Source organism: Heterocephalus glaber, unplaced genomic scaffold, assembly GCF_053883595.1.
Source record: "Heterocephalus glaber isolate CG9 unplaced genomic scaffold, H.glaber_assembly_v1.0 deba00001460, whole genome shotgun sequence".
Classification (NCBI taxonomy): Eukaryota; Metazoa; Chordata; class Mammalia; order Rodentia; family Bathyergidae; genus Heterocephalus; species Heterocephalus glaber.
In genome coordinates this window covers 160441-185237 of record NW_028258307.1, presented here as the reverse complement: position 1 = coordinate 185237, position 24797 = coordinate 160441, and the positions used below count along the sequence as shown (strand labels likewise).

The window sequence follows — 24797 nt, the reverse complement described above, 5'->3', positions numbered from 1 at the left end:
ATTCAGCATTTTGAGTTTTGACCCAGATATGAAAATAAATGTAATGTGAGTATTCTTGAGGGGTTTTTGTTAGATTCTATTTCAATAGTATTCATTTTACCATGGACATATGTATTTTATTATTTTTGAAATATTGATAATTCTACATTTCATTTAAAAAGAGGGATGAATATAAGAATCCTGACAAAGGATCCTCTTTTGGCACATATTCTAGATTTCCATTTAATATTCAAAAATTCACTCAATGACATTTTCTGAATATATTTCCTAGGTCTAACCTCTAGTTCCTTATTTCTTCTCAATTCCATCCCATGTTCTTGATCAAAATATTTTTGTTGCCACAAAAATAAAAATGTGCTTGCTTGCTTTTCCCTGAACAGGATACCAGCTCTGCAAATCAGATTTAAATTTTCTTTCAGTGGACAAAGAAATGCTGTGGATGGTGGAAGGAAGAGTTATTCCTCAACTTCAGAGTCCAGGTAGGGACCACTGAGTGGTGCTTCAGTACACATGGGAGCGTGGTCAGTATGCAAAGTGAAGGCTTTTAAAGTGAGTGATGCTCTGTACAATGTGCAAGAGAACATGGGCGATTCTTTCAAGTTTTCTCAGTATTTCTTTTACATGACCATCTCCAGAATGTGTATTTATCTTTGCTTTTGCTGCAGTTGGATAGAAGATTTATGTATACACTGGAGTTACCATTTCATATAGGGGCTATTGTCCTCAGAGATTCCATTAAAGATTTTTCTCTATATACTTGAACAGGCTCTTGTCACCATTTTAATTTTAACTAATTTAATCTTTACAAACTTCTATAATATCCCATGCTCTATATTTGTGCAACTTACCATTGGACCTCTGTTAATGCATGTACTCAGTTTAAGTGACAGTCTTTGTTATCACTTGTTTCTTTGTAATTGATTTGTATTACTCATAGAGAAAGTAATGTTTCATTTAACCCAATTTGTAAATGCATATATCATACATTGGTACTTCTCATGCCCCTCATTTCCTCCTTAACATTTCCTCTCTCCTTCCCCTCATCCTCCTCTTCTCCAATATTCTCCCAAATCCCTTTCATGGCATCTCCATTGCTGTGGGTGATGGGACGAGAAAAGTTTGTCCAAATTTGTAGTCAAGGTTAGAACCAGGGACTCGTGCTTCAATACAGATTGGAGCCTGGCCATGGCATATGTGAGATGTGAGACTGGTGAAGGGAATGATGTTTCCTAAAATGTAGCCGAAGACCCTGTGAAAAATGTCACAAGTGCTATCATTTAATTCAGTGGAACATCACAAGTCATGCATTTTCCTGTCGTTGTTTCACATTTGGGAGAGAACCATATGTACGTATTGAAATTAATTTTGTGTATATCTGTTTTTGTCATAGGACTCACTAAAGATTTTCCCTGTGTACCAGCACAGATTTTTGTTTCCATTTTAATTTGTGTGATAAATTTTTACCGAATTCTACAATATCAAATGCCTATGACCTACAATTGGACAAATGCCTGCAATCTCTATTTGACTAATGCCTAGAACATATAATTTGACAATTGCCATTTTTACTCAATTTGAGTGACAATTTTTTGTGGTTTTTATTAGTTGTATGGTAATTTGAGGGACTAATATGTTTCATTTTATAAAAGCTGCACACGCATACAACACATTTTGATTCTTTTCACTTTTCCCTTAGATATATAAATGCCTTTTCCTCTCTCCTTCCTTTCATCCTCTACTTCTCCAATGCTTTTCCCTTTACTAACATGCCAATCCAACTTTAGATTTTCTTCCACGTTCTGCTTATGAGACAAAACATGATATTTTACCTTACTAATCTGACTCATTTTATGCAACATGACCTCAAGTTTAATCATAGCATATTTTGTTTTGTTTAGTTTGTGTGTGTAAAAATATTTCATTGTGCATAAATACATATTCTCTCCCTTCATCCATTTTCCTATGTGCACCTAAGAAGTTTTCATAGCTATGAAGACATGTATTTTGCTGGAATAAAGATATTTAAAGAATACAAATACTTTAGGAATTCTTTAGGAAATGTATCAACTTTTTAAGAAGTAGGATAAAATGGTAGGTCAAAATTTAGTCTTTTCAGGAACATTCACAGTGATTTCCATAATGAATTTAATCATCTACAAGAGAAATTTATATCTAGTTTTACCTCAAATCCTCAAGATAATTTATTATTATTGTATATCATCCTCATTCTAATTGGTGAGATGAAATCTCAAGGTAGTTTATATTTGTAATTCACAGATAATTAATGATGTGGAAATTATTTCAATTTAATTTCTTCTCTTTTCATTTCTTCTTTAGAGAAATGACTACATTCATTTTCTTTTCTATTGATGTATATGTATTTTATTTTAACTACATATGTATTTATATGTATATAGATATATGATCATACTGCTCTGTACTAAGGATTGCTCTCAAAGAGTTTCTTCTGTTGTAGAGTTTGCGTCTTCATTTGGCATTTTTATTGCAGTGCAATAGCTTTCTGTTTGCTATTACCTCATTTGTTGATTATTTCTCCTGTTTATTTTATTTTATTTTATTATATATATATATATATATATATTGGTACATTTTAGGGTTAAAATACATTTACACTTATCATTGGGTGCTTGTACCAGCACATGATGTATCTTAGTTTTTATTTTTTCTCCCATTACCTTTGCACCTCTTACCCTCTCCACTCTTCCTTATTTACACAGACTTTGATTCCATTTTTTTCTTTCTCATAATTTTTCATTTCCCTTCTTCCCATTCCCCTTCCCCTCCCACTATACTCTAACCCTTGGACGTTTTCTTATTTCAAATTATCAGTTATTCATTTTAATCGTTTTCATCCTTTTTTACACTTTCAATTTCTCACACTATAGAAACTATCTGGTATTTACACATGTGTGTCCTATTTATTTCACTTAAGAGTATGGCCTCAATATGCATCCATTTAGCTATAAGTGTCTCTAGTTTCTCATTCTTTATCGCTGAGTAGTACTCCATTTTATATAAAAATATCTTCTTTATCTACTTGCCACTCAATGGGCACTTGCACTGTTTCCAAGCTTTAGCTATTGCAAACTGTGCTGCTATAAACGTACGTGCACATATATCACTGTGGTATGATTCTTTTAATTCTTTGGGGAAGATACCCAGTAGGGGAATAGCTGGGTCAAATGGGACCTGCAGTCCTAGTTATTTGAGGTATCTCCATGCTGATTTCCACAGTGGTTGCACCAGTCTGCACTCCCACCAACAATGGAGAAGTGTTCCTTTCTCTCCACACCCCCGCCAGCATTTGTTATTTATTGATTTCTACATAGCAGCCAATCTTTGTGGGGTGAGCTGGAATCTCAGTGTTGTTTTCATCTGCATCTCTCGAATGTAAAGTGATGTAGAACATTTTTTCATGTATTTAATTGCTGTTTTTACTTTGTTTGAGAAATGTCTGTTCATTTCGGTTGCCTATTTTTGAATTGGGTCTTTGAATTTGGAGGGTCTGATTTTTTTCAGTTCTTTGTATATTCTCGATAGTAGACCTTTGTCTGAGGTACAGCTGCTAAATATTTCTTCACACATTGTAGGTTGTCTCTTAGCTCTGTTGGTAGTTTCTCTTGCAGTGCAGAAGCTTTTTAATATGATGAGATCCCAGTGCTGATTCTTTGTGCTAACTGCCTTGCTTTTGAAGATTTGTTCATAAAGTCTTTTCCTATGCTAATGTCATCAAGAGTTCAACCTAAGTAATCTTCCAGCAAGTTTAGTGTTTCTGGCTTAATATTTAGATCTTTAATCCACTTCACTCTTAGTTTAGTGTGCGGTGATAGGTATGGGTCTAGTTTTAATCTTTGGCAGGTTGAAATCCAGTTTTTCCAACACCATTTATTAAAGAGGCTATCTTTCCTCCGATGAGGGTGATTGGCTCCTTTGTAAAAGATGAGGTGGCTGAGCATGTCCAGAGTTGTTTCTGCATCTTCTAATCTATTCCACTGATCTTTGGGTCTGTTTCTTTGCCAGTACCATGCTGTTTTTGACACAGTAGCTTTGTAGTATAGTTTCAATTTGGGGATTGTGATACCCCTAGCCATTTCTCTGTTGCCTAGAATTACTTTTGCTATTCTAGATTTCTTCTGTTTCCAAATGAATTTTTGGATTGTTTTCTCTAGTTCTGTGAAGTATATTGTTGGAATTTTTATTGGTATTGCATTGAATCTGTATAGCAGTTTTGGAAGTATGGCCATTTTCACTATATTGGTTCTTCCTACCCAGGAACAAGGGATATCTTTCTATTTTCTTATATCCTCTTCAATCTCCTTTTTCAGAGAGCTATAGTTTTCAATGTAGAGGTCTTTTGCTTCCTTTGTTAGGTTGATTCCTAGATATTTCATTTGTTTCATGCTATTATAAAAGGAATTATTTCCCCAATTTCTCCCTCAATGGGTCTGCTATTTGACTATAAGAAGGCTCTTGTTTTTTGAGTGTTGACCTTGTATCCACCTACACTTTTAAATCTGTCAGTCAGGTCTAGCAGACTTTTGACTGAGTTTTTTTGGCTCTTCTATGTAAATTATCATATTATCAACAAATAATGACAGTTTCACTTCTCCCTTTCCTATCTTTATTCTTTTTATTTCTTTCTCTTTTCTAATTGCTATGGCTAATGTTTCCAGAACAATATTGAACAGGAGTGGAGATAGTGTGCTTTCTTCTCTTATTCTGGATTTTAGTGTGAGTTTTCTGTTTTTGAACATTTAGTATGTTTTTGGCTGTTGGTTTTTCATAGATAGCCTTAATCAGGTTGTGCTAAAGCCCTTCTTTGCCAATTTTCTGTAGGGTTTTTATCTTGAATGGGTGTTGGATTTTGTCAAATGCTTTTTCTGAATCTATTGAGATGATCATGTGGTTTTTGTCCTTGACTCTGTTAATGTAGTGTATTACATTTATTGATTTACAAATGTTGAACCATCCTTGCATCTCTGGGATAAATCCGACTTGGTCAGGGTGCATGATCTTCTTGATGACCCTCTGTATTCTGTTTGCCAGAATGTTGTTGAGGATTTTTGCATCTGTGTTCATTAGGGACATTGGTCCGTAGTTCTCTTTTTGGTTTGGGTCTTTCCCTGGTTTTGGGATCAAAGTTTAACACTTGCTTCCAGGAATGAATTTAGAACCCTTGTTTCCCTTTCAATTTCCTTGATGAGTTTAAAGATTAATGGCAAGAGTTCTTCTTTAAATGTCTTGTAGAATTCAGCAGTGAAGCCTTCCTGACCTGACCTTTTCTTTGTTGGTATATTTTTTATTATATTTTCAATTTCACTCATTGTTATTGGAGTGTTTAGAATTTCTATATCTTCTTCATTTAATTTTGACAATTCATATGTATCTAGGAATCTGTCCATTCTTCTGTGTTTTCTATTTTATGAGTACAGTTTCTCAAAGTAGGTATTGAAGATTCTCTGAATTTCTGTTGGATTTGTTGTGGCTTCAACATTTTCATTCTTAATTGCATGGATTTGAGCCTTTTTTTCCTTTTTTTGATAGGGTTGGCTAAAGGTTTATCGATTTTATTTATTCTTTAAAAAATCAACTCTTTGATTCATTGATTTTTTTATATCATTCTTTTAGTCTCCATTGCATTGATTTCTGCTCAGATCTTTATAATTTCCTTTCTTGAATGAGCTTTGAGTTTGTTATGCTCTTCCTTTTCTAGGAGCTTGAGGTTCTGCATTAGATTTTTTAACAGTTCTCTCTGTTGTTCTAATATGGGCATTCACTGCTATGAGTTTCCCATGTAGAACTGCTTTCATTGTGTCCCACAGATTCCTATATGTTGTACTGGCATTATCATTTACTTGTAGAAACTGTCTAATTTCTTCTTTAACTTCCTCTGTAACCCATTGGTTGTTCAGGAGGGTGTTGTTCAATTTCCATGTATCTGTGGGAGTTTTGCAGTTTCTTATGTTATTGATGTCCAATTGTATTGCACTATGGCCTGATAATATACAGGGGATAACTTCAATTCTTTTACATTTACTTAGATATGTCTTATGAACTAGCATGTGATCTATTTTGGAGAATAACCCATGTGCAGCTAAAAAGAATGTGTATTATGATTTTGTGGGGTGGACCACTCTGTCAACATCTATTAAGTCCATTTGTTCAACAGCTTGATTCAGTTCTAGAAATTCATAGTTAATTTTTTTCTAGTTCATCTGTCTATTTGTGATAGAGGGGTGTTGATGTCCCCCACTACAATTGTATTAATGCTTATTTGGTTTTTCATGTCCATTAATATTTGTTTTGTATAGTTGGGGGAATTTGTATTTGGCACATATTTTTAGGATTGTCATCTCTTCCTCTTGGATTGTTCGTTTCACAAGGATGTAGTGACCATCTTCGTGTCTCTTAATTAGTTTTGGTTGGAAATCTAATAAGATTGCTATGCCTGTTTTTTCAGGGTTCCTGTCATGTGGAGAACTGTTTTCCATCCTTTTACTTTCAGTCCCTGGATTTACTTTTGAGTTAGGTGTGTTTCTTGTATACAGCATATTGCTGGGTTTTGCTTCTGAATCCATTCTGTCAGTCTATTTCTTTTGATTGGTGAACTGAGGCCATTAACATTAATAGTTATAATTGAGAGATATGACTCATCCTTGCCTTGATGTTTTACTGTTGTTGACTCTTTTATTTCTTATTTTACCCCCTTTTGTTTTAGCATCTTACCCTGGATGGTGCCTTCTCTCTGCTGGGGCTCATGCAGCTGTGACCTTCAATGTCTTTTTCTACAACATTACTTAAAATTTTTGTAGTGCTGGTTAGGTGTTCATGAAGTTTCTCAGGTGTTCTTTGTCATGAAAGTATGTAATTTCCCCATCTATTTTAAAAGATATTTTTGCCAGATACAACAGTCTAGGTTGGAAGTTATTTTCTTTGAGGGCTTGAATTGCTTCACTCCAGGCTCTCCTTGAGTTGAGGGTTTGTGTTGAGAATCTGCCATGATTCTGATGGGCTTTCCCTTGTAGGTGATTTGTTTCTTTTCTCCAACTGCCTGTAGAATTTTGTTCTTCTGTTCAGTTTCTGGGATCTTGACTATTATATGTCTAGGTCTAGATTTTTTTGGTCACGGCTGGTTGGAGTTCTATATGCCTCACTTATCTGTACGTCCAATTCTCTACCTCTGTCTGGGAAGTTTTGTACTATTACTTCTTTGAACAGTTTTTATGTCAATTGTACTTTCTCCTGTTTTTTCGTGGACTCCTATGAGTCTTATGTTATTCTTCTTTGCATCATCCAGCAGCTGTTGGATTGATTTCTCACGGTCCCTTTACTATCTTTAAGTAATCTCTGTTTTCATGGTCTTTAACCACAATCCTGTCTTCTATATCTGATATTCTGTCTTCAGATTCTCTTAGTCTGCTCTGCATGCTTTCAATGGAGTTTTTAATCTCTTGAATATCTCTTTGAACCTGTTTCATGGATTCCATTTCTTTCTTATGTTGGGCAATCATGTTTTCCATTTCTTTCTTATTCTGGGCATTCAGGGCTTCCAGCATGTCCCTGATCTCATCTATTTTCTTATCTGCTTCTGCTCTAGAGCTTCTATTCATGTCTTTCATTCTGCTCAATATGTCTGTATTTATCTGGGAGATTATTTCTGTTTTGAATTTTTCTAGAGCCTCATGCATCTGCTTTTTTACTTCCTATGTTATCAGTTCAGGGTGTCCAAGTGGTTGCTTGTCAGACTTTTCCACCTCACTTCCCACAGAATTTCCTTTTTATGGCATGGAAGCCTGCATTTGTACCTTGCTTAACTGTCATCTCATTTTTGTTTTTGGTACTGTCCTTGGTTTAATTCCTGGGTTGATATTTCAAAATTGCTTAATGTAGGTATCATTATTGCTTGTGTTTAGAACCCTTGTGGAATGATTGCCTTTCAGAGGTGCCTTCTAGATATAGCTTGTGTTTGGCTATTCTATTTTCCTTATACCAGGTAGGAAAATGACTCTGAGACTATTTTATTTTCCTTATACCAGTAAGGAAAACAAATTAGATCAATCACATCACGTTAGCCCAAAAGACATAGTCAGCAATACCATAGCTTCAAGCACAGCTTAGAAAAATGACAATTTGTGGTAAATATTAATCTATCAGTTTTAACTATGTGAGTTAAATTAAAACTGAGAGCCAACCTACCATGAGTTCCTAATGAATAAACTCTTCAATATAGCATCTTTCCCCTTCAGTTGGTGAGTTAAAGGAGTTGGGGAGGGAGGGACAGGTAGAAAGAATAGGTAAGATTAGCGGTGAGTCCCGAAGACAGAAAGATCACACAAACCCTAAGAAGTTGTTAAAGGCAAGAGAAAATGGCAGAATGAAAGAACAAAGACATGAGTAGAATCACCTAACAGCAACAGGGAGGCTTGATACCAAATTTACTTTCCTTTAAACCTAATGATAATCAAGAGAAGGAAAAATAGAAGAAAAAATCAATAAGGGAGAAATCCGAACTCAGTGCAGAAAGGAACAAATGGGGAGATGAGGAGCAATGTGGGACAGCAAGAGAATGAGTGAAAGAGAGGGAAAAAGGATAAAAGAAAGAAAAGTAAAATTTGAGAGTAGAGAGAATGTAAAAATTAAGAATTGAAAATAAGAGAAAAACAATTGTTTTTCTTTTTTGCAAATAGCACTAGAAATTATGGGCCTCCTTCAGGGTATGTCTCTGCTGTCACAGTAGGCAAAGTAGGAATCCATGTGCATATATGAGTCAGTGTCTCAGCAAGGCAGCAGTAGACCAAGTACAGTGGTCTGATGTGCCTCTATTATAGAGATTCTCTTTATTTTTCCACTGAGCTTCAGTTTTCATGGAGGAGCCTGAGAAGCCCTCTTTCTGTTCCTAACTTCTGCTCTATCTTGTGGCGCTCAGGACAAGGGTCGTTATAATCTCCTGTGCCTCTGTAGTGTGGGACCAGGTAGCAGAAAATCCAGAAGGCCAGAGGAGGAGCAGACCTCATGGTGGCATGGGCGGGGTCCTGGACAGCCACATAGCTTCAACCTGCTCCTCCTGTATATTTTCTAATGGAGTCCAGTTCAGAAAACTTTTATATTTGCTTGCAGAGTGAAACATTTTCTTCTCCTATCTTCTTGGTCAAATAAATGTTACAATATATCTGGGTATTTGATATACTTTCAGTGGTCATTTTTTACATTGTGAAAGTTTGGAATCTACTTCTAATTATCTATGAATATCCAGTTTTCTAATAATATTTATCACACTAGTTTTTATTCAATACATATGCTTGTCTTCTTTTCAGGAAAATGATAGCTGTTAGTATGTAATTTTCTTTCACTGTCCTCCAGTCTATTGCTTCTTTCTCTGTTTATGCCAATATTATGTCAATTTTTTAACTTTTATTTTAATACATGGATATTTAATATTGGAGATTTTTAGCTTTCCTAAACTTTCTGATGATCGTTTTTGCTTGGGCTTGCATCTGTGTGTGTGTGTGTGTGTGTGTGTGTGTGTGTGTGTGCATGTGCGTCTTTTGCTGATGAATTGTAGGATTGGTTTTCTCATCTTTCAAAGAACTGTATTTAATATCATCATTGGAATTCACTGAATTTACAGATCTCTTTCATAACAAGATCATTAAAAGAATATCAATTCTGTAACCTCATGAACATGAGAGATGGCATTAATCACTGTTCCTCTTCCAAAATATTTAAGACCAACACTTTAGAGAAAGAAAATTTTTCCTGTAATGCACAATTTCTGAGGTTACAATTTATCATAAGAGAATGGCCTGAGAAGCTACACAGGTAGTGGAAGGTGGGGTTCAAAAGAGAAAAAGAGGTGAGAAGAGTCAGTCAGGTGGAGATGAGAGCTTTCCCATGACCTCCATATTCCAACCAGGTCCTGTCCGAAAACTCCTATTCAACAAAGAACTCGTCAATGAACTAATCTAATAGTGTCTACTTTGTTGCTGTTATCACTTCCCTTTTTCATATTCAAATCTCTTTCCATATATGAATAGTAGGTGACATTTCAATATGAGATATATTACAGTTCTTTCTATCTTATAATATCTTTTTCAATCCCTACATCATGTTGCATAATTCTAAATGTAGAAAAACTTGATATTTGTTTGAACTTATATTTTGATAGTTTTTGGAAAATACTGTGTCAGAGAGAAAATCCCTATGTTCACAACAGAACCAGAGAAAAATCATTGAAAGTATTTCAGCAAAGCTAGACTTCTTCAGAGTGGGGAATAGCTAGGATAGACACTGCCTGGCAGCACACCAGGCAGTCACTCCACATGGCTTTATTTCTTGACTCACTGTTGTCACTGTGACATGCTCAATTAGTGGAAACATGGCCTCACATGTTAACCTGATTCCATAGTTCTTAAGGAGTTGTAATTCTGGGCAGAACAGATGCTGTGACGCAGAAGAATCTTTGTTACCAAGTTTTACTGTAGGTGGACTAGCATATGGCCATATTGTCCCAAGTTATTCTTGTAAGGATTGGGAAAATATCCACATGCACATTTTACAAAAAGAGAATTTTGGTATAATTAATTCTTATAAATGGAGTTATTCAAAATATCCCCCTTCATAAAAAAGTTTACTTTTTACACAAATTTTGCCCTTCTTAGTGACACACTGTTGTACTTTTCTTCAAACTGAACAAACAATCATTGACATTTGTCATCTCAGTCTGAGGTTTATAATACTAGTAGTTTGATTTTGTAGGCAAGCAAGGATGGCTTAGTAAGGGATGTCTCTTTCAGGCTTTGCACATCCCTCTTACCCAGGGAATGATGCAGCCTCCCACTAGAGCCACTGCCCCAAACACAGTGATAACAGAACTCAGGATGGAGGTAGTTATTCCCTTCCATGACATAAAGCATTGATCCATTCCATTAAAGAAAGGGTCACCTATTCCTGGGTTTGCTACTAACTCATTAGAGATTGTTGTTACACCCTCCAGCACCTTGATAATAATACCATCTGGACCTGTATGATTTGGAATGATAGTACTTCATTGGCTGCCTGTCACTACACAGGCTCCTCCTTTTTTTCCAAAATCATGTCTAAAGCCAAACTATTTTCCCAGGCCATTTTGCTGCTGGGGCCTAGTTGTTCTGCTATTCCTTTAATTGATTCTCTAATACACTTTACAAACCTCAGTTACAATATTTCTCATTTGGCCCATTGTGTTGATGGTGGACCAACAAGGGGTACTGAAACCAGTCCTGCTGCTATATTATTTCTAGCCTGAAATTCTGTGGGCACTCCCTTGGGGAATGTTCTGGGGTCAATGTCTATATGTTAAACAGATGATCCTCCTTATGATAAGTTTTCTCCCTGGTGCAGAATAGATTTGGGGTTCATTAGGATTTCTAAGTGTAAGGGGGAAAGGGGTGGCCAACTGCACCAAAGCACAAGTCCCACTCCAGGTGGCCACTAAGGTCTTGAGTAATGAAGCCCTGAATACCACCAGAGCACTGTCTGAGCCACAGCCTATGCTGCCTGATTGTTCAGATCCTCACAAGACCTAACATCAGTACATCTCCATGCACTACCCTGGAGTTCTCACTGCCCCCATCTTATACATGAGGGGTACTTAGTTACCCAGGACTTGAGTCCTATGTTTATTGTAGGCTTACGTCTATGATCTCTCATCATTTTCAGCAGAAGTGACAAAATCTGGCAGGAATTATTGCCCCTGGCCACCTGGTCTTGAAAGATGGCTGTCATAGATCCCAACATGACTGAGGTCCCTCCTATGGGAAATCAGACTACCTGAGCATCTGGCTGACAGGCTCTGCCTGCATAGGAATCATTTTTATACTTGAGGTTTTGAAGAGGATAGTTAATCCATTTCTGGGAAACATATGTTTGGTATATTTTCTTTATTAAATTCTTTTATTGGTACATTGTAGGTATACAACACAATTACATTTCTCATTGGGAATTGTACCTTTACAAAATGCATCTTGGTTCTTATTTTTTCCCCATTCCTAGCCCTCCCTTCACGCCCTCCACCCTTCCCTATTTACAAAGACTTTATTTCCATTTTTTCCATTTCTCAGCATTTTCCTTTCCCTTCTTTCCTTTCCCCTGCCCCTCCCACTACCCCTACCACTTTGGACCTTTTCTTCCTATTTTGCATTATCGATTATTCATTTTAATCATTGGTACATTTTAGGTATACAATATAATGACATTCATCATTGGAAATTTGCAACTTTACATAGTCTCTCTTGGTTATTATTTTTCACCCTTGCCCAGCCAACCCTTCAACCCCTCCATTCCTCCCTATTTACAAAGATTTTCTTCCTATTTATACATTTTCTCATATTAATCTCATTCCCTTCTATCCTTTCTCTTAGCCCTCCCACTTCCTTCCACTTTGCCCCTCTTCTTCCTATTTCACATTACCCATTATACATTTTAGTCCTTATTTACACTTTCAGTATCTCACACCAGAGAAACTATTTGATTTTTATACATATGTGTCCTATTTATTTCATTTAAGAGTATCTCCTCAATGTGCATCCACTTAGCTATAAATGCCTCTAATTTCTCAATTTTCATGGCTGAGTAGTACTCCATTTTATAAAAAAAAACACATTTTCTTTATTCAGTCTCCAGTTGATGGGAATTTGGACTTTTTCCAGGCTTTAGCTATCAGAAATTGCGCTGCTATGAACATGGGCACACATATATCACTATGGCATGATTCTTTTAATACTTTGGGGAAGATGCCCAGCAGTGGAATAATGGGGTCAAATGGGACTTCCAGTCCTAGTTCTTTGAGGTATCTCTATACTGATTTCCACAGTGCTTGCACCAGTCTACAATCCGATCACAAGTGGAGCAGGTTCCTCTTTCCCCACAGCCCCGCCAGCAATTGTTATTGGTTGATTTCATGATAGCAGCCAATCTTTCGGGAGTGAAGTGGAATCTCAGCATTTTCATTTGCATCTCTTGAATGACCAGTGATGTTGAACATTTTTCATGTATTTATTTGCTATTTCTACTTCTTTGTCTGAGAAATGCCTGTTCATTTCAGATGTCCATTTTTGGATCGGGTCTTTAAATTTGGGATGTCCAATCTTTTTAAGTTCTTTATAGATTTGAGATAGTAGACCTTTGTCTGAGGAAGAGCAGGTGAAGATTTTTTCCCACATTGTGGGTTGTCTCTCAACACTGCTGGTGGTTTCTCTTGCTGTGCAGAAGCCTTTCAATAAGAAGAGATCCCATTTGTCAATTGTTTGTGCTAGTTCACGGGCAACTGAGATTTTGTTCATAAAATCTTTTCCTACACCGATGTCTTCAAGGGTTCTACCTAACCACTGTTCCAACTGGTTCAGTGTTTCTAGTTCAATATTTAGATCTTTAATCCATTTTGATTTTAGTTTAGTGCAGGGTGAGAGATATAGGTCTAGTTTTGATATTTGGCAAGTTGAAGCTCAATTTTTCCAGCACCATTTATTAAAGAGGCTATCTTCCACCAGTGAGGGTGTTTGGCTCCTTTATCAAAGATGAGATGGCTGAGTGTGTCTGGCATTGTTTCTGCATCTTCTAATCTGTTCCACTGCTCCTCAGGTCAAACATATGTTTTCTTGAATAAAGTCTAAATTGCCAAAGGTGGTTGAAAGTCTTTAACTTCTACGACCGTGACATTTGCAGGGTCATTGCTAGACCATAGAGGTGCCATTAAGCTAGTCTGTAGGGTAACAGCCATGATGGTGGAAGGAGAGGGTGTGTTGGGGGTGTTTTTGACCAGCTTGAAAGCAAAGGAACTGAGTAGATCATTTCCTGAGCCTTCTGTACTCAATCCAAAGTTCTCATAATTCTGGGTTTTTGATTCATAGTTGGAGGATCATCAGTAACCAGGAGTAGGAGATTACACTCCAGGGGCTGGCAGTGGCAAGAAGCATTTCCTCATATTATCTGTATTTTTAAAGGCTCACAGTGAATTGGAAGATGGTAGGTTATCAGTCCAAACTTTATATTGAGTAGTCCACCAGATGTCATTCCTGCCATTACAGGAACCCTTTAAAACACTATACTTACATCCTTTTTGCTAGAGGGGCAGAGATATTTATCAGGTCCAAACTACTGCTTTTGGATATGCAAGTTCCTAGAGGAAGGAACAAAACATGCATGAAATGCGGTATTCTCAAAGGAGGGAACCACAGTAACATTGATAGTGAAGATACCATGGGAAACCTCAGCTAAATGTAAAAGCCCCATTATAACACTTTAAAGTATACCTTGGTATCTGTGGAATTTGGAATTGGCCTCCATTTTCCCTCAGTTTCAGATGAAAGTAATATTTAAACTCTAATGTAATGAGTCCAAAATTTATCAGCCTGTGTACAGTGCTGTCAATTGTAAATAACAGCTGAGAGTATCTTCCCAAGTTGGTTGGAGGTTTTCTTCTCTCCACATCTTGATCAAGGTATAATCAGTTCGCCAGTGGGATGTGGTGTACAGGAAGTCAAGAGGTGAAGTCTGTACAAGCAAGCCTTGTGTGACAGAGAAAGCAGAGTAGGGGGGCAGAGTACATAGTCTCTATGGAATTGGTCTTTTGTTTCAAAGATGAGGATGCCAGTACAATGGCCTAGGAAGGGAGGCCATAGAGCATCTCACAGGGGGACAGACTAATATCAATTCTTGAAGCAGCTCTGATTCTGAAGAATGCAGTGTGAAACCACTTTTCCAGGGTAGGCTAGTTTCTAGTATTACAGTAGCTAAATAACTTTTTAGGAATTGAATCATCCTGTGTTCTTTTCCAGAGCTTGTAGGATGTCATGGTATATACAATTTTCAGAAGTTTTTAGGTCCCTCTGTGTACTCTAAGGATGTTAACAGTAAAATGGCTCCCACTGTCTGAATCTATATTTTCCGTTTGCAGGAATGAGGGAATAATGGTGAAGTGAGAAAGGAGATGAGGTGGAATACAGGGGCTTCTGATTGGAGGGCTGACTTTTTCACAATCTCATCTGCTTGCCTGGTTCCCAGGCTTCCATTGAACTTCCCCTTTGGGGTCATGGTACCTGTACTACAGCTATGTCTTCAAGCAACATAAGACTTTCTTAAACCTACATGATTAATTTTTTATAGTGGAGGTCCAGTTCTTTGCTATTAATCAGGCATCATTCAACCCTGATGTTTCAAATTGTGGACCACAGCAAAAGCACATTTGGAGTCAGTATAAATAGTTGTTGCCCCTCTCTTTAAGAACTTTATTCCCTGTTTATAACAGAGTACCTGTTATGTCTCTTTCTTTTGAGGAACCACATATGAAAAGCTTTATATAGTAGCAAAGGGAGTTTCTCTAAGGTTGGTAAAAGTTTGTCTGATCATCTCTGAGATCCATACATCGTGATCCACAACACTTTGGGTGTTATCCTTGAAGAAGAATTCAGCAGGCTTCAGGAAGCTATGAGAGGAAAGACTGATAACATCTCTCACCAAAAAGGTGTCTTTATGTTTTAATATCTGGTAATCAGTTAGCATTCTTCCCACATTATTGTGAAGAATTGCCCAGACTTGATGTTGTTTGCTGACCATAAAGGCCCCATCAAAGTAAGTTTTCTGTTTTCTTAGCATGGTGAATGTGGTAAAGAACTGGATACACTCTGGCCAACCCCAGGTTAGTGAGTCCAGTAACTTGGACAAGTAAGCCACTGGTTTCCTTCTACCTTCATGTTCCTGAGGTAGGATGCTGGGGATCCATCCCTTTTATGACATGATAAACAGAGGGATGGATTTTTGATCAAGGGCAACACCAGGACTGGGTCAGTGATGAGAGGTTATTTAAGGTTTTCTACCTGTTGGGTTTTCTTTGAATTCTGAAGATGAAGGCCAGGTTCCTACTGTAATAGAGTAAGATTTAAGCCTTTGGTTTTTCAGGGCATATGAAATTATCCATAGAGAGAAATTCTCAGATAGTCCCTGAAACACTATGTTATATTTTAGTGCACCATAGAGGCATGTTGGTAATCTCCTGCACTCACTCAAAACATAGCTTCCATCTCCCCTCACTAATGAAATGTCCCTGACATTTAACTTCATTTTCCACAATTTGTAATTTAATTCTAGTTACTGTGACATCCTGCCAGGCTAGGATATTAAATAAGCTGATAGTGGCCTCTGTCACTTCCCCTTTGCGAACCCTGGAAACCAATAAGTCATCCACATATTGAATCAACTTAATCTGTGGAGGGAGAGTGAATTTTTCAAGAAATTGTTCTATAATTTTTCCAAACAAGTTAGATGTGTCAGTAAATCCCTTTGGGAAGACAGTATACTAATATTTTTATTTCTTCCCCTACAGGGATCCTGAAATTAAAAAGAAAATATGTCTCTACTATCTTCAGCCAAGGGAAAAATCCAAAAGGCAGCTTTTACATCTCTAACACTGAGTCATTTGTGGTGATAGAGAATTTTGCTAAGGAGAGGATCAGGTTTTTAGATCATAGAATGCCTATTCTGGATCATCTAGTTTACTGTTCCCAAGCCCTGCACTAGTTGATAAGAGCTGTCCAGTGTCTTTGTTGTGGTTTGTGCAGTGATGGGGTTTTAAAGGATGACTTACTAGATTCTAGGAGCCTGGGGTTTATGAGTCCTTCTCTGATGGGGTTCAGTTGAAGATCCCCTTCTAGGGATATTGTGTAATATTTTCTGCTGACTAATTCTCTCCTGTTTTTTAATTCATTTGGCATCAGGGAATTGTTATATCCAGTTGGATTCCTATCTATATTCCAGACTTCAGGAAAATGTTGTATTCAGACTGGAGAATCAAGAGTTTAAGGGAGACTTTGATCTTACTTTTTATAATATTGAGGCCTATCAGTAATTTGGATATTAAATCTCTGCCTAGGATATTTGTTCCTGCCTCAGGGAAAAGAGGCATTTTCCATGAGCTGTTGAATGTTGAAATTTGACCTATATTGCTTCAAAACTAGAAGCCATAAAGCCTTCCCATTTTATTCCTCATATTTAAGGGCTCTCTGATTGCAGTGTAATGTAGGAGGTTGATCATAAAATGAGGTTTGGAACACTCCAAAATTTATTAAGAATCTAATAAATCTCCATTTTAGGTCCTACATCTGGATTTATCAGAGTCTCTTGGTAGGACCCATCAACATGAAAGATCCCCTGAGCCCCCTTTTCTTTGTCATCATCATATTTATCACTTCCCTTCCCTCTTCCATTCTGTGCAATGTCTTTAAAAGTGTCCCCTTTTCCCATCTTTATAAGAGTCATTTCACTTTTTCCTTCTTCAGTCCTTGGCACTGGACCCCTTCAGGTGGCCTTGCTTCACTTTTGAGCTACTGGATTGTCCGGTTCCTTTTCCATCTGTTCTATGGTAGAAAACACTCTCTTGGCTTTTTTTAAATCCCACTTTGGATATATTTTTGTGCTTCTCTTTTAACTTCATTAGTTATTTATCTTTCCAATCTTGAATATACTGAAGTTTTTTGAGATATCTGGCCAGATGTGTGTAACAAAGTGGAGCTTTGCTTTGAGTTAGGGGGTCCTCATGATTTAGTCCAGACCATTTTCTCCTTTGGTATTTTACTCTGTTATGAATGTTAGTTTCTTGCTATATTCACAGGTGGATGTTAAATGCTCTAGTCATTGTTTAGAATCAGGGAACTGACTCCCTTATTCCATTTAAAATCCAGTTTCTCAATTTTGTCATGTGCTCCCATTGGGTCACATTATTATCCTGCTGGGGTTCTGATTAGGAAAGTACACATCTGCAGCCAGGATGTCAGGGGAAGCTGGAGGTTCTCACTCTCAAAGGCCATCTCCACTCTCCTGACAATATTCTCTCAAGGGGAATAGAATTCCTAGTGCAGACAGTAGTTAATGCAGATGTACAATTGTATCCAATCACTGGTGTAATTGTTGAGCCACCATTGGTGACCTTCTGGTATGGGCTTTAGTTCCCTTCCAATGTCTATACTTTAGAACTGGATACAGCAGCAGTGAGGAGTCTTACCCACACACCAGAGGAACCTCCATGAGGGGTAAAATAACTATGGTTTCTCTTTACCTAAAGAAGTAAAGGGTAAGTTTGAACATCCTTTTCTCCTTGCTCCAGCTCCTCTTTCAGTCCAGGCACAGATGGGTAATGAGACAGGTGGGGGCTGAGGTTGCTGACAGTGGCTCAGATTGTGGAGCAGACAATGAGAGCTGAGTGGCTATGTCATCTTAGGGCTCACACATGAAAGGAGAGGGAATGAAGCTGCAAACAGTGACTTAGAACTTGGCAGATAGAATGTTATGGTACCAGCTGTGTCATCCTTTGGGTGTGAGTATGAAGAGGGGGTAGAAAGCAGCTGATGCTGTGGTGGCCTGCTCCACCTCATTTAGAGCTTACTCTGTCCCACTTGATTTGCCTGCTCTGGTGGGCTTTGCCCCTGGTTATAAGGCAGAATTAAGCAGGTGTGGTGTGATCACATTACTTACTCTTTTTCCCCTCCGTTTTCTGTTTTCATGGAATACACACTCATTGAGCCCCACATCCAACCTCAGATATAATCAACTTCTTTTCAGGACCCATAAATTTTATCATTAATGTGATCATTCTATCAAAAGTTGAGTGACCCAATCTACATCGGACCTTAACTTGAAAAGTTTGTGAGCAGGTTCTTGGGCCTATTTGAAACCACAGGTTTTCATTTCTGGTGTGTTTGTATTATTCATTCCCTCACTGTTGTTCCAGTATGGGACCAATTCCCCCAAGGGACTACTTGGAGGAAATTTACTTTTAGTTTCTTTTTCTGTAAAGTGGTTTAAATTTGATTATTATACATCCTGCATTTTCTAAGTATAAGATGTTCCTAGAAGATTAAGCTCCTCAAATGTGGAGATTTCATGCTCTCTAGCCCAAACACCTTGTCTGTCTCAAATGATTTTCTCGGGGAACTGCAGATGGATCAGGGTCCTCCATTAGTTTTGTGTCTGAGATATGTCTTAATCACACACAAACTACCCTCAGAATGACTCAACCACCAAGAAATAATTGTACCCATTCTTGAATGTTTTACCTTGACCTGGGCACAGGGCTGCCTGCTCAGCTGTAGCAGTTTTTTTTTTTTTCTGAGCCCTTCCCTACATTTCTGAGAACTTTTCTACCCTGGAGGTGCTTGCAGAAATGAGGCACTGACAATTTCAGATCTTGGAATCCACCAAACCTAGGCAGGGCACCTCTCCTTCCAAGGGGAGGGTGCAGGCCATTTCCAAGTGCATTGAGGGCCCTATGTTGGTTGCCAAGTTGTGAGACAAAAAGTTTCCAATGTGGCTAATGGACTTTGAAACTATCTCAGTAAGGCTTTCCATGTTCAGAAGGGTGTGTTGCTAGGCTACACAAAGTCAGCCACACACCAAGCAGTCAAGTAGCCCAAATTTTATTTCTTGATTCACTGTCATCACTGGGCCATGCTCTAAAAGTAGGGGCATGACCTCCCCTTCTATCCCAATTGGCAAGTTGTTAAGAAGTCATCACTGCTGGGCAGAACAGATCCTGTTACCAAGAAATATGCCTGTTACAGTGTTTTATTGCAGGTATACTGGAGGATGCTGAGACCACCAATCACCTGAACAAAGGTACAGTGCCAGGATTAAAGAAAGAAAAGACAATATATTAATGTATAAATAGGGGGCCCAGGAAAGTCAAACCTCTTATCTGCCTAAGACACCTTCTCCTCGAGCTTGCCACTATTTATTGAAAACACAGCTTCTAGAAGGGATAAGGGGTGGTGCAGGGAACACTGAAATGGATACCACTGACATGAGCAGGCTCCTGGCAACCAGGGAATGAGATATTCTAGTAAGATCATATCATTGATTAATGGGAATTTTGGTTTTTACCCTGGATTAATTTTGCCCCTGTAGGAGTTTTCTGTATGAGTCATGCTGCCCTCAGCTGCACTATTGTCTTGCCATCCAAGACATCAGTGTCCTGTATCATTGAGACCTTTGCCATAACCAGTGGTGTGGAGAGCTGTTCCTTTCCCAAACACCAACTGCTGACTCTTCAGGCAGCCACTGTGGGCTAATAGGCAGACTCACTTTGAATATGTGAAGCCAATGTATGAACTTGCAGCTTGCTCAAGGTGGACTCTATCACAGGTGGACTGGCCTGTGCCTGCTTTGTGTCAAGTTGTCCTTCTTAGGAATGGGGAAACAAACATGGTTATATTTTACTAAAGTAGGATTTCTCAAAAATAGAGATTTGTATATAATGGATGTATGGTCAATATGCCCTTTAACAGAAAAGACTACCTTCCCCCACATTTTGTAAAGAATCATTACCTGGGCCAGGTGTGTTTGTGCCCACAAGTAATCCCAGCACAATGCAGAGTTTTGGAGGGCTGATTGGGAGGGTTTAGAGCCAGCTTGGTATGACAGCCTCAGCTTCATGGTAAGATCGTGGCTTTAAAAAAAAACAGAATAATTTTCTGAATTATTTTCAGCTTTTTTTTATTAGAAAAATTAAGATATTTTAATATTTGGATCCTGTTGTTTTGTTTTTGTTTTTGTTTTTGGTACCAGGAATTGAACTCAGCTCCTTGCGCTTGCAAGGCAGTTGGCAGAACCACTGAGCTAAATCCCCAGTCCCTGGATCCCGTTGCTTTGATAAATTGATTTCTCAATCAAAAAGTTTTCTGTTGTTGATTTTAGAGTCTTCTAGTGAAAGAATCAAAGCATTTTCACATAGGAATAATCTGACATCATTTGATACTGGACATCTTACATTATTCCTATTTCTCTTGCTTTCAATTTCCTAATTACTTTGATACATATTCCACTAAAATACTGAACAGAAGTTTTGGGTGAAAAGCAAATTTTTTCTACTGATTATAATGTAAATGTTTTTTGTTTTCCCATTCAGTTTAATTTTCTGAGTTTACTGAAATTAACTGTTATTAATATAGACATTTGTTCTTCTTTATGTAGTTACTACATGTGTTTTGATCATTAAAAGATATTTACTATTGGAAAGGCTTTCTGTGCATCAAATAACATCATTTTGGGACTTTCATGATTAAATCTGTTCATGTGGTGAATTATGAATTTTATTTGTGCCATGTTGCACCATTCTTCCATACCATGAATGAATGAGTGGCTATGGTTTATCTGTGTTCTTGAATTTACATTCTCAGAAAAAGTAAAACTAATTGTACATGTATATTTGCAAAAATATTGCCCTATAATTTTCTATTCTTCAGTGGTTTTGTCCTCTGTGGTTAGTTGGATACTGGCTCTAGAAAATAAATGAAGAAGCATTCCTTCCTTTCCCATTTTGTGCAAATCTTTAGCAACATTATTGTCCATAATTCTGGTGCAATCTGCTAAATTTCAGCAGATATTTCATGTTATTGGTCCTTCAGGAGAGACAATTGTCTAATACTTCAAGCTCATTGTTTGTCTTGGATTTGCTTATATTTTCCATATCAGGTACATCCAGTTTTGGTAGATCATATGTGTAGAGATATGTACAAATTTTTATGAAGAATTACAGTGTTTTATGTCTGTTTTAAAAATATATCATTGTGATCCTTGGTGTTTCAAGGATTTCAGTTCTAACATTTACTTGTTCATCTAAGATTAAATAAATCAGGCTTGAGAATTCTACATGTATGTCATTGTTTCACAGTCTAACTTTTCTATATAAATTATACAAAATGATTATTTTATTGCTATTTGTATCTCTAATTAATTACAGCTCACCAGCTTATTATGTATTTTCTATTTTTGGGATCTGCCTTTTCTTTGTTTTTGTTATTTCAAGGCATTGGACAGATACAACTGTAGTGTTTGTTGAGATCTCTTGAATGTTTAATCCAGTCAGTTATATCTATGGATTTCTGTTTACAACCTCCTTCAAAATTGTCCTGCATTTTGAAAATATTTTGTTTCAGTTTCCATTTGATTCCAGGAATATTTAAATTTCCTCATTGATACCTTGTATAAACCACAGATCAATCAATAGCTTATATTTCAGTCTTCATAAATTTTTGTAAGATTTTGGATTTGTCTCTTTGGTGAAATCTAATTTTATTACAATGAAATACCTGTCATTTCAAGAGCAACAGATTCTGAGCCTTGGTGCATATCATCATTTCTATTTTCCTAAAATAGTACTAATTCTTTGTTGTTTTAAACACCACAGAAAGAAAGGGTGCTCCAAAAATACTAGAAAGGATAAGGACTCAGAACATTGGAGGAAATGACACACCCACCATCAAGGTAATGGTACGTTTATATACAATAACACTTATTATCTAAATGAAAGAAGTTTTACTGGGATAAATTAATAATTGAGCTTAATTGTCCCACTGTGATTTAGATGAGATTAAACCACTCTGAGGTAGAGGCTCTGAGAATTTTGCACTTAGCTAAATTAAGATGTGTTGAGAACCACTTTGTGAACTCAGAAAAAAGTAAAAATATTGTAGATACACTTGCAAAGGTATCCAAGATCCAAAATGAAATAAAAATGTCATGGGATTTGATAGTACAAATTAAAGATAACTTACATAACTGATAGAAATGTCACATGCTTATGTAAGAAAAAATAAAAACCCATATCTCTAGATTTCAGTATTTATTTGGGAATTCTCATATTGAGAAAATACCATAGAAATATACCTGGGTATATTATGAACAACAAGTGATTTTATTCCAAAAGATAAGCTTTTGTGCAAAAGTCCTTTCAGGGTCAGGGGCTTACCTCAGTGGTGCCCTGCCTGCCTTGTAAGAGCAAGGTCCTGAGTTTGATCCCTGGTAAAAAAAAATCCTCTCAATTTGTGTAAAGGAAGACTTTAATCACTGCTTGGCCTTGGCTTCTCACTTCTTAATTCTCACTGCAAATAAACATTGCATAAACATACTGTAAGTATAACCTCATAGTCAGTCCTCATACATGGACACAGAAAACAAAATTTCATCATGGAATATTCATATGAATATCTAATGAGAAATATATTAAAAGCTGGTCATGCCTGAGAAAGTTTGGTATGATTCACAGTGGAGAGTAGTGATATGATTTTTATATTATTGAGAAAGTATTTCCTCCAAGTTCTGGTCTTATGAATCACTATACACACTAGATAACAAATGTTCTTATGAAATTTATGTGGCAAAAACATTAATCAAACTTTAAACTTATACTACAGGAATGGAAAAATATTCGGGAAAATACCTGTGAAAATCATCTGTGTTGCAAAACCTACAACCATGAATCCCTGCATAGAAGAAACAAAATAACTGAATCTGGAATACATTCAAACAAATGTCATCAAGGTGGTAAAAGCTTTCCCAGTTATGCTGAGCTTAGAGGTCACACTAAAACTAACATAGTAGAGAAGCCATATGAAGGTTGCAGGTGCAGAAAAACTTTCAGTCCAACTTGTATGTTTAAACAGCATGCGGGAACACAGACACATGAGAATCAGTATGATTGCCAGCAGTGTGGGAAAATATTTAATCATTTATCTAAATTCAGAAGACATAATCTAACACACACTGGAGAGAAACCATATGAATGTAATCTGTGTGGGAAAGCCTTCAATCAATCATGTACCCTTAAAAATCATAAAAGAGCCCACACAGGAGAGAAACCATTTGAATGTCATCTGTGTGGGAAAGCCTTCTCTGATTCCTCTACCCTTAGAAATCATAAGCAAACACACACAGGAGAAAAACCATATAGGTGTTATTTGTGTGGGAAAGCCTTCACTCAATCATTTGCCCTTCTACAGCATAAAAGAACACACACAGGAGAGAAACCATATGAATGTCATCTGTGTGGGAAAGCCTTCACTCAATCATGTACCCTTAAACAGCATAAAAGAACCCACACAGGAGAGAAACCATTTGAATGTCATCTGTGTGGGAAAGCCTTCAATCAATCATCTAACCTTAAACAGCATAAAAGAACACACACAGGAGAGAAACCATATGAATGTCATCTGTGTGGGAAAGCCTTCACTAAATCATCTTCCCTTGTCCAGCATAAAAGAACACACACAGGAGAAAAACCATATGAATGCCATCTGTGTGGGAAAGCCTTCACTCAATCATCTTCCCTTGCCCAGCATAGAAGAACACACACAGGAGAAAAACCATATGGATGCCATCTGTGTGGGAAAGACTTCACTCAATCATCTTCCTTGCCCAACATAAAAGAACACACACAGGAGAAAAACCATACGATTGCCATCTGTGTGGGAAAGCCTTCACTCAATTGAGTCACCTTAGAGAACATGAGAGAACACACACAGGAGAAAAACCATATAAGTGTCAACTGTGTGAGAAAGCCTTCAAGCAATTATCTAGACTTCGGAGACATGAGAAAACACACTCTAGAGAGAAATCATGAACATTCTCTTTTTTTGGAAAAGCTTCAGTAAATTATGTTACTTAGTCTTCCAGAGACAACTCGAAAAAGAGAGAAAACGTGAGAATCCTATGTGTGGGAAAAACTTCAATCAATGGTATAGACTTAATACTCATTAGAGAACACAGTAGACAACCCAATCATGTCTCCTCTAATTATAGAAGTCTTCATGTATTCATCTAACCTTAGTGGGCCTCAGAGAAAACTCACAGCACACAACACATACTGAGAATATATGTCTGGGTAACAGTCATCTACTCATAACAATGATGAGACAGTTCATATATCAAAGAAAATACATAAATGTCATCTGAGTGGAAAAGCCTTAGGCCAATCT

The 24797-nt window shown here is 37.2% G+C and overlaps 1 protein-coding gene across 1 annotated transcript; it reads left to right on the top strand.

Moving 5' to 3' along the window:
- The first annotated feature begins 389 nt into the window (after positions 1 to 389).
- On the top strand, positions 390 to 24476 carry LOC147826855 (uncharacterized). The gene is made up of 3 exons (XM_021261368.2): positions 390 to 479; positions 22232 to 22308; positions 23238 to 24476. The coding sequence occupies exons 1-3, from the start codon at positions 431 to 433 to the stop codon at positions 24309 to 24311; spliced, it is 1200 nt and encodes a 399-aa protein (XP_021117027.2). The 5' UTR covers positions 390 to 430; the 3' UTR covers positions 24312 to 24476.
- The last annotated feature ends 321 nt before the right edge of the window (positions 24477 to 24797 follow it).